General features: G+C 35.5%; 1 protein-coding gene across 2 annotated transcripts; it reads left to right on the top strand.

The window, feature by feature from the left end:
- Positions 1 to 3628: 3628 nt before the first annotated feature.
- Positions 3629 to 9442, top strand: LOC129880423 (uncharacterized). 2 transcript variants are annotated; one of them, XM_055954454.1, is made up of 5 exons: positions 3629 to 3921; positions 4014 to 4081; positions 4169 to 7502; positions 8204 to 8258; positions 8883 to 8970. In XM_055954454.1, exons 1-5 carry the CDS (start codon positions 3774 to 3776, stop codon positions 8884 to 8886), a joined length of 3609 nt encoding a protein of 1202 aa, XP_055810429.1. In that variant the 5' UTR covers positions 3629 to 3773; the 3' UTR covers positions 8887 to 8970. The 2 variants fall into 2 exon arrangements, with proteins under 2 accessions (XP_055810429.1, XP_055810428.1); XM_055954453.1 differs by having other exon boundaries at positions 3630 to 3921; positions 8875 to 9442.
- Positions 9443 to 11124: the final 1682 nt, after the last annotated feature.

Raw genomic sequence — 11124 nt, 5'->3', positions numbered from 1 at the left:
CATCTCATGGAGCTTTTTGAGTCCGAGCTTGGGTTGTCTTGGAGTTATGGTAAGCTGATTGGTTGTTCCGTAGCCCACACCTCCCTCTATCTTTTATTTATTCTGTTGTTTTAGTATTTAGACAGGATATTTATTACGTCTAGACTGATCATTTTAGTTTCATATTTGCACCTTATTTAGAAGCTCTTGTATTTATGACACCAAATCTTTGGTGATATTTTAGCTTTCCGCATTTCATAGTTATGACAGACTTAAGTTATGGGATATTCTACTTATCCCTTGTCTTCTTACTTTATTTATTTTATTAAATTGATAAAATATATGGGTTGGCTTACCTATCACTTGGGAACATAAATGTCATCACGACTTGTGAATTTGGATAGTGACAGAAATCCTATAAATAGAGATATTTAGAATTACATTCAACGCATTTGTATACTTGGAAGAGAATAAGAAAAAATCTCATCTCTTACAATATATTTCAATATTGTTTTTTCTTTGAGTTTAACTAGTTTTTCGGCACATATGTCTCACATGTATGCCATGTTATGTAGTACATATTCTTGCAAGATAATGTCAATATTGATAAAAACAAATTCTGAATAAACAATCTATATATATCATTGCAAAATGAAGGATCTGGACTTAACCACACCATCATTAATAATGTGAATATTATTCAAAGACTACAAAGCATGAAAAATCATCCAGTTTAAAAATGTGATCGACAAAAATTGCATAAATGATCACTTACAATATTGTAAGTGATTGAGGAAAAAAAATAGTTTCTTATAATCAACATCAATCAATCAAGCTAGTGAATATGTGAATGTACACAAAGCTCTCTTGGTACACATTAGTTTAACGTGCATCAGGCATAGGCAGGAGGCCTGACAATAGAATACCGATATGAAAATAAAGGTGGGCTGGAGATCGGCTAAGTCAGTAAGCAAAAATGGAGTGCAATCTAGCAGTGGTTTGGTTGCTGACGGTAATTCAACAACAGTAAGAACCCTTTGAAGACCAAATTGGGGGTTGAATTGCAACCGTTAATGGCGAAGGAAAAGTAGAATGCTACAAAGAAGGTAAACACACCAATTAAGACACGATTGCAGGAATGAACAAAGAATGTTTCTGCTATGAGTTCAAAATTATCGCGGGCCGGTGATGTAGCCCAAATTACACCCTCAATTTCGTATAAATCGATCATTATCAAGTATAATAATCTAATTAGATTGGGTTCGAATCTCACATAGAGCATCGAGAAATTGCAATTTTATCACAACAATTTATTCTAATGATCACTATTTCGGATGGGGGTTTAAATAGAAATATTGTTGACCATGTTTATTCTATGATTGTTGTATTCATAATTAAAGACGAACTAGAGTTATGGTTTTCTAGATATCAAAATTCAAACAGATAATTCAATATCAACTCATTTAGGTGTGTTCATTGTCCAAAACTAACGAATCTATATGTCTTTTAAAGTCTCTCAATCTAATTAGAAGAATTTCACCCTACGTTCTTTGGGCACTTGAGCGTGTATTTATTTGATTATCATCATAGGTCTCTAGTTAGATATCTTATCTCTAACTCAACCTTTTAGATGGGGATTGATAACCGCAAAGCCCTGATAAAGATTCTTTTTTTTAATCTTAACTTCTTTTGTCAAGCAAGACAAAAACATAGGAGATGAAGAGAGAAAAACGACATAAAGAAAGAGGAAACATAATTAGTTCTTCCGTATTAAATACCTAATATTGTGAAATTCTTAATCCTTATTTTAAGCTATTTAAGATAAAATCTTATTATTAATTATAATAAAAACAAAGTATCCTAATGGAAAATAATATATATTACTTTAAAAGCATGAAGGTCCTTGGAAATGTTAATTAATTTTTTTGCCCCTTATTAAAAGGCTTTGCGATAGACAGAATCGACATTTATTATTTTTCTCAAATAGTTATCATTTCATTAGTATCCTAATATTAAGGAATTTGAAATTATTAAAGTTTTACCTATTGAATATTTACTTATTTGTAATGGGAAAGAACTTCTAATATTTAGTACTTTAAAATTAACTAAATTTTCCATCTTAATTTTTTATTATTTGAGTTGTATTAAAAATTCTAACATTTAAAAATTTGAAATCAATTATAATAACAATCGTTTTTATGGGAATAATAAGAAAGGAAGAATTAGTTTTTGTCGCGATTTGCATTAGGAAGAAAATATTAACTTGAGCTGGATAAAGGGGATATAAATACGTCGTTATAATTATTAGGTTATCATCTTTCATTATAACATAATCGTTTTTGTTATTATTAATTTATTATAAGTAGTTGTGTGCACTACATAATTGCCCTCTCTTTGTACAGATTTGACTATGAAAGGCCTAAGTGACCCTTTATAAATTACTCAAAAAAATTATTCTTTTGTTGTAAATTCTTTTAAATCTTACCTTTTCTAATTATTCCACCTAGATAAATCTAAATGGACAAATTGATGAGGTCGAATAATTCCATATTATCCACTTTTCAGTGGTCGCTCTGATGTGCCTGGTCCGTTTTTTATGCATCTTTGGATAAAATTTGGTAACGTTTTAGATAATTAAATGATTAAATCTAGTCCATTTTTAATGCATTTTTGGATCAAATTTGATAACGTTTTAGATAATTAAATGATTAAATTCGGTAAATGTATAGTTAAAAGTCTATTTTAGATCTATTCGAATTAGGGGTGTGTATCAATCGGTTTGGTTCGGTTTTAAGTATTATCAGTTCAGTTTATCGATTTTTAATTTAACCAATAAGAAAATATTTTCAAAACAAATATACGATTTCTCAACAATTTTTGAAAATCATGAACATTACCGAAAAAAGAAAAAATATTTTTTAAGAAAAATATTCAAATGCTCATAAGATTTAAACTCAATTATCATGAAATAGTCTCCTAATTATTTATCAGCAAAGTCTAATTTACCAGCGAAGTCGAGTTTATTGAGAAAGTGGTTACGGAGAAGAAGAGAAATCAGAAAAGGGAGAATAAGAGAAGTAAAAGAAGAGAGAAATCAAACTCACAATTCACAATCCTAACCATCGCCTAACCTTTGCCGTCGTTGTTGCAACTCGCAAACCATAACCGCCATCGTTCTTAGTTCTTTAGGTTTTGAGTTTTAACGTTATGAACCTGAAGCGGCAAAGCCTAAAGGGTAAATACAGTGTGAAGTAGTGTGAAGTGTGAATTGTGAATTGTGTGGGACACTGATAGTTTGATTTAGTAATTTGATATTTATATTAATATTTTTTGTGTGATCTTTGTGTTTGAGTATATATTAAAGTAATAAATTATTATAATCTTAATGAGTTATCGTTTTAGCCAATAATACAATATTAAAAATACCGAATCGATAACCCAATAATTTATTTTATAAAATTATTAAATAACTATTAACTCAATAATTCAATAGCAACAAACCAATAACACATTTTTTATTCGATTTATCAGTTGGTTTGCACACCCCTAATTCGAATAATTGGAGAACATTTATGGCATATTCTGTAAAAATGTTGCTAACATTTCCCTATTTTGTAGGATTTGGGCTGTTGATAAAGCAAGTGCGGCCCATTAGTTTATTGGCGGCAAAACCCCTTTCATGTGGAGTTAAACCCTTCACTTTGTGCTATCGCCACCACGGAGCTAAAACCCTTGTCTATTTTTGCTTTTGATCGGCAAATTTTCCGGCCGTCTTGGTTTGCGGCGCAATCACGATGAAACGACGTCGCGAAGGAACTGATTCCGATGGAGCTACGGAAACGGAAGATATGACGTCGTACAAGACGGTTTTCATAGATACCAATCTGGATACCCACTTGGCTGTAATTATCTCCCACTCCGACACTGTCTCCGATATCAAAAGTAATTTCCTCTTTTCCTCACTTCTTATAATTGTTTGTTAATTTTGTTTTGCATTATGAAATTTTACTGAAAATCATTTTTGTGTTATGCAGAAAAGATCGTGTTAGAACACTTAAGGTGCTTTCCTGAAATAAGGGAGTTGAAGATTTCTTCTGTGAAGGTTTGTTGCTTTCCAGCTCCAACTCCAACTCAATTTTTTTTGTGTTCATCTCTTGTGTGATGACGTGCTTTTCGTAATTTCTAATAGGTGAAACGGAAAGGACATTACTATCATTTGCCTGACACTATGCTTGTTAGAAGTGTTTTTGAGGGTATCAAAAAGGGATGGTTCCTTTCTATTGATGCTTCTAGAATTCAATGCCCTCGAAATGACCAAGGATTACTTTGCATTGAAGCTGAAAATATTCTCCCCTGTGATTCATTCAATGAAATGGATAAACACAAGGTTTTTGTGACTACTGAATCTCACCCAGCTCATGAGAGCTTGGCATCTAGCTCCATCGTGAAACAGAAGGAAGTTGCCAAGGTCATTGGTGAATTCAAGAGTGTGAAGCCCCCAGATAATTCACAGGAACTTTCTCCCAGATCTGGTCCTGTGGCTAAGAAGCGTAAATTGAAGCACAAAGAAGATGTACTCAACCTTCCGGTAACAGGTACCAGCACTTCAAATCGTGGCATGGACAATGATTCTGAATGTAAAATTGTTGGGAATGATACTACTTCGACAAATTCAAATGAAGGAGAACGGGAAAATATAAACATGAAACTGGTAGATGTCAGTGCTGAACCTTTAATAAACCAATGTTCTGATCCCAGTAAGGTGTCAAAACTGGGAATGAAGAAAAGCAGGATGGGTAGGGCAAGTGCTGAAGTCTCTGGTGAGAAGGATGAGCTACGTGGAAATACGAACAATGATACACTTGGCGAAACATCACATTCTGAGACTGTTGCAAATAAAGTTAAGATTTTGGGTATCAAGGAAAGCAGTCGAGGTTCCACCGAGTTCAATCATAGGGATATCTTGAAGATCGCTATTCCAGAGAACTCCACAGCAGGTAAACCAATAAAGGAAGCTTTAGCAGAAGAAACGTTGGGGGACCAATCTGTGAGAACAGATACATCCCATAAGAAGAGGAAGAAGAGCAAAAAAAGGAAGGGGGAGGACTCATTGACATGCCATGATGAGGTTGCCAGCATGGTTCTGGGTTCCACTGATAAATTTGAGGGAACTAGGGGATTAGAGCAAAAGGAAGGAGTTGAAATGAAGATCTTTGACAAGTTGACTGATGTTGACTCTACTATTCATGTTACTCAATCCAAACTGAAAGAAACATCTCCTGTTAAAGATCAAACGTCAAACAAAGAGTGTCCAGCACCAATCTGCAAGGATATTTGTGAAATGAATTTAGTTGGCCGACCTATTCTTGAATCTATTGTCTCTGGAGACGATGAACTTGGAACTGATGTTGCTAATATAACTGGAGAACAGAAGCTGATACCGAACAGTGATTTTGAAATGCCCATGAGTGAGAATTTGGGCGATCCAAGTACCAGGGGTCCAGTGCCTTCCTACCACTTGGGAAATTTACAAGGAGCAGCAGAAAATAGCTTTGGGAGGAAGAGAAGCAGGGCCAAGAAGTCAACTTCTCATCAAAAGTCAGATATGAAAAATATTGTTGGGGCTTATCAAAATGCTTATGCATCTGACCAAGATATAGTCCGTAATGATTGTTCAAGTGATGCAACTACAAAGGTTGGTCGTATGCCAAAAACTGATGTGGATCCTATAAATGAAATTGGGAAAGAAGGCAAGTTGTCTGTTACTCAAGCTGCTGAGACATCCCTTCCTTCAGATAACAATAAAGCAACCGGGGCAACTAAAGAACAAGTTCTCTCAGCAAAAAGGGCATTGGATGACAAGGAGAACATTGAATCTGGAAATGCTAGCAGCATGAAGCGGAAGAAAAAGAGTCGGAAGAAATCTGCTGAAAAGATTCGTGATAAATTAGACGGAGAGGATGACATTATGGTGAACTGCCCTTCTTTACCTGCAGGGATTGGATCTACAACTGATCCTGTAACTGAGCAGAGTAAGAAAGGTGAAATTTTGTTTGATGCTGAAGTGCTGCATATTTGTCTAAATACAGAGGAGAAAGGGTCGCCTCATAACGAGGATCTGGTGCAAGCTCAATCTGCAACATGCAGATCTTCGGATTATGCCAAAGCAGAAATGACCATTAAGGAAGTGGAAACTATCTCGATGGCTCCCTTCGATGTGAAGGTTGCTGAAGGACATGGAAACTCTGGTCGAAGTAAGAAGAAAAAAACAAAAATGGAGGTTTCCACTTATATTAATGATGTTTCATGTGCCCCTTCATCAACGCAAGATCCTTCTGCTAATCCTTTCGTTGAAGGGTCTAATCAAGATAAAAATGCATTGTCTGCCAGCAAAAGAGAGGGAGCATCAGAACAAGTGTCAAAGAGTGCTTATACTGCAGGTTCTCATCACCAAGTTGAGAAGGCAACCTGCATTGAGGCAGAGCTTCCGTCGGTTGAGGAGAAGGGAAATGAGGTTGAACATTTGCTACTTAACCAGACGGATAAAAATCTGGAGATTTTGAGCATTGCAGAAAAGAGACTGAAAATGAAAACCAAAAAGAGCCAAAGTTCTAAGAAGAGCAAATCCATTTTGCCTTTTCAAGACCAGGAAGGCAGTCACAAAGACTTAGCAGCTTCAAATGATAATCTGGAAGATGAGAACCCTCTGCCAGAGCCAATGGAGATGGACGAGTCAGGTAAAAGTATTCATGTTGATCAGTATGGTGGTACCAAGTTGGAAAATCAGAGAAATTCTGGTATTCATTCCAACTTTGAGAGTTCTAGGGAAGATGTCGGAAATGCTGACTCGTTTCCAGTGCCATCTCATACTTTAACTAAGGGTGTGTTAGAGGAGATGCACGTACCTGACGTAAATACTGATAAGAGCGATGGCATTAACTTCAAGCAATATTTTGTTCCTGGTCAACAAGGAGAAGTTGCATCAAAGAAACCAATGAAATCAAACAGAGACACAAAAGCTAGCAGAAAATCGAAGGACGGTATGACTTCTAGAGGATTTTTGGAAGATATCTTGAAATCAAGAATTGAGGTGGCACTTCCGAATCGCTCAAGCGCTCAGGGAGATAAAACACTTGAAGAAGCTGGAAAGCTTGCAACTTATGATGCTCCTGCTTACAAGAAGAAAAGTGAAGAATCTACTGACAAATCTACGTCCAGCTCCAGCTCCAGCTCAAAAGGTTCTGACAAGTTCCCTGAGGACAATAGACGGCAAACAGGTTCAGAAATCCAAAGTTTGTCTACCAGAAATACAAAAGTGAGAACTGCAAACATTGAGGATTGTACACAACCAAAGAAAGGATTGCTTCCTAAATCAGGGCCTAAATTTGGGGATAGTAGATCGAGAAGGTATGACAGTAAAGAGGGTGGAAATTCTGATTCTACAACTGAGACTTCATCGAATTCATCTTCTTCCGGCAACTCAGTTGAAGAAAGTGAAATAAGTCAGGCTTCAACTCCAGAAGGTAATTACAAATTTGATTTGCTTAGTTTTCTTTTCATGTCTTGACATTCCTATATGTTATTCCATCGACCTTCACAATAATTTGAGACCTTTTACTCAAACAAAGCTGTGTCAATCATGTTAGGCTGGTAAACAATCTATGAGGCATGGTATAATATCCTATTATTTAACTAATTGAACATTTTGCTAAACATAAGATCAGGCAACATAAGCAGAGTCCTATATGTTCTTCCATCGGCCACAAATTTGAAACCTTTTACTCTAACAAAGAAATGTTACTCATGTTAGGCTGGTAGACAATCTGTGAGGCTTGGTATGACATCCTATCAAACCAATTGAAAATTTTATGCTAACACAAGATCGGGCAACGTAAGCTCTGAGCTCTGAGTCGGCAATGCTTCTGATTTCCAAACAGCACCTAATTCTATCCTCTCACTCAATTCCCCTCCCCTTGCAGTAAACTGTTGAAAGGGATAGAGGAAGTTCTTCATTTCTTCTTTGTGGTTCTGGGCTTAGTCATTCCTATGGCATGCCAAAATCATGATTCCGAAGTATTAAAGCATATTAAGGACCCCTTATTTTTGCTATGGATAATAAATTAATGAAATATATATATTTCAAAATACGTTTCACAGTTTCCTGTTTCTCTCTATCTTCATTCCTTTTATAAGCTAATTTCTACTTTCTATGTTGACTTGATAGGAGCTAATGTTGCAAAAAGGAATGATGATGCTGGAAAGCGTAAGCTCAACTCAAAGTAAGTGAGATCTCTTTATTTTTTCCTTATTCCCTTATTTAAACATGGTTCTTTTCTAATGGTAGATTGTCGCTTATGAACCAGTCCTCTATGATTTACCTTGTTTATAAATTCTGAGACTTAACAAGTCCGTAGATCTTTTTTTTTTTGGTTGGGGGTGGGGTGGGGAGAATTGGGGTTTCTCCGGACATACGCGTCCATGGCCAATTAAGGGTTCTCCGGGTGTATGCATCCATGGGCAGACTTTTTTCCTACACTTTGTTCTGGTAGCTTGATCTGGTGGAGTAAACTTAAGCTATGATCTCTTGATGTTGCCTATTTTATCAATTTATCAAAAAATAAAACATTGCTCTATTTTGTCATCACGTCACTTGTGCACAACATTGATGATCAATCTATGATTGGTAATGGCTGTTAATGACAGGTGGAGAAAACTTAAGGATGACGTGTCCAAAGACATACTGTAGTTAGTGAGATGAATATTTGGGAAACTTTGGTGTTAGAGCAAATAGTTTAGTACATTTTGAATTAGAAAATGAGTTTGTCTAAGTTATCTGTGCACTTCCTTTATTCGTCACATTTCTGGTGCTTATGATCACACTGAATATTCCAACAGCTTTTTAGGTGAGGCCATAAGCATGGAGATGATTCTGAGAAGCTCTAGCCGTTTCAAGAAGGCGAAGGCTACGGCAGCTCAATGTGAAGATGAAGAAAGTCTGCCTGTTGATGTTATCCCTGATAGTCTAGCACACACTCAGAGTCAGTAACTCTCCTCTCTTTGGTTGCTCTAATGAAATGGTATCCAATATTTTGGTACACAATCACCTCTCCACCGTCTGTCACCTGGGGCTCTTCAAAGCAACAAGAAAATGAAAAAGGACAAGGAGAAAAATGCTTCTTGCCCGTATGTATTTATGTATTATGAGAAAAATCTTATGCACATGCCCTGATTTTTGGCTCTCCGATATTGAAATTTTGTTTGGTCTTTGATATGTTGTAATTGTAATTCATTCAATTTTTTTGAAACCCCAAGAGATTGCTTGCAGTTAGGGGTGTTTGTTGGTCAGTATGGTGTGATTTTTTAACATTTTGATTCACTATTTTTGGTATTAAGGATCATTTGGACATGTGAGATGAAATCATTATATGAAATTTTATGAAATGAAGTTACTGTTTCATTTGGATATTTAAGTTGTATTTTTTTTCTCATGAACATAAAAACCTTACAAGTTGTGCAAATTATCAAAATTGTTTCAATTCATATAGTCTTGCCAAATAAATAAAAGTTCATGACAAAAAGTATAATACACTATTACAAGACTGTTCATAAAAAAAGTACAACATTTGTTGATCCAATTTTTGTTTAATAAAAAAGTAAAATTGAACATGAGTTGTTGTATACTACTCTTTAATATAATTCTTCCACATTGTATGGACAATTTTCTCACAGCATGCATTTGAAAAAAAAATACATTTATTGATCGAATTTTCGTTCAATAAAAAAATAAAATTGAACATTTTTTTTCTTTATAAAATATAAACTTGTAGGTCAATATTTGTATTTGAAAAATGTGAAGTCATGATATAAATTCTCAAATCAAATTTTTTTGAAGAATTAGGAATTTCATCTCATGATTTGAATTAATAAAATGAAATTGCATGTTCAAACACCTACAAATTTCATAAAAATAGGGGATTTTAATGTAATCACTGGCATTGAAGAGAAGCTGGGGGGCATACCCTACAACATGAACAAAAGTTTTGAATTCATAAGTACTATTGAAGCTTGTGGACTCATAGACTTGGGTTTTCATGGTGCAAAGTATACATGGTGTAACAACAGAGATAATGATGCCAGGATTTGGAAGAGACTAGATAGAGCTATGGTAAATGACAAGTGGTTAGACATGATGCCCATGACTACTATTACTCATTTAGCTTCCACTGGATCAGACCATTGCCCTTTATTCATGGAGTGTGCAGAGAGACAGAACAGTGCCCCTAAGTATTTTAAGTTTCTACACTGCTGGGTTGATAATGATAGCTTCCTCGATGTAGTGAAAACGTGCTGGGGAAAACCTGCCGCAGGAAATCCTATGAGAAGATTTCAGGAAAAAATGAAAAGAGTGCGAAGTACTCTGAGTAAGTGGTCAAGACAAGAATATGGTGATATTTTCTCTTCCATCACTGATTTTGAGACAAAAGTTAGAGAGGCTGAGGATGCAATAATTAGTGATAACTCCGAAGATAATAGAACCAAGTTGAACTTGATCAATGCCAAATACATCAGGTATCTGAAGATAGAGCAATCCATCCTCAAACAAAAAACTCAACTACAATGGTTTAAGGAAGGGGATGCCAACTCCAATTACTTCCATGCTATCATTAGAGGGAGAAGGAGAAGACTGTATATTCACAAAATTGAGGATGATCAGGGTAATAGTATCCAGGGAAATGAGGAAATTGCCAAGGCTGCATGTCATTACTTTGAAAAGATATTTACTACAGACAACAAGAAAATCAAGGAAGATTTCCTTAAGTACATACCTAGAAAGGTCAGTGACAATCAAAACCACATGTTGCAAAAGGTACCTACTAAAGAGGAGTTACAGAAAGTGATTTTCTCTATGAATGGTACTTCTGCTGCAGGTCCTGATGGGATGAGTGGCAAGTTTTTCCAGGTATGCTGGGACATTATCAGTGAGGACCTTTTGGAGCTGATTCTGTTTTTCTTTAATGGCCATGACATCCCAAAATACGTCTCCCATGCATGTCTGGTTCTACTCCCAAAAGTTGAACATCCTAATAGACTATCTGAATTCAGACCTATATCTCTCAGCAATTTTAGTAGCAAAATAATATCCAA

This window comes from Solanum dulcamara, chromosome 2, assembly GCF_947179165.1.
Source record: "Solanum dulcamara chromosome 2, daSolDulc1.2, whole genome shotgun sequence".
In the NCBI taxonomy this organism is placed as follows: Eukaryota; Viridiplantae; Streptophyta; class Magnoliopsida; order Solanales; family Solanaceae; genus Solanum; species Solanum dulcamara.
This window is presented reverse-complemented; position numbering and strand designations above follow the sequence as displayed.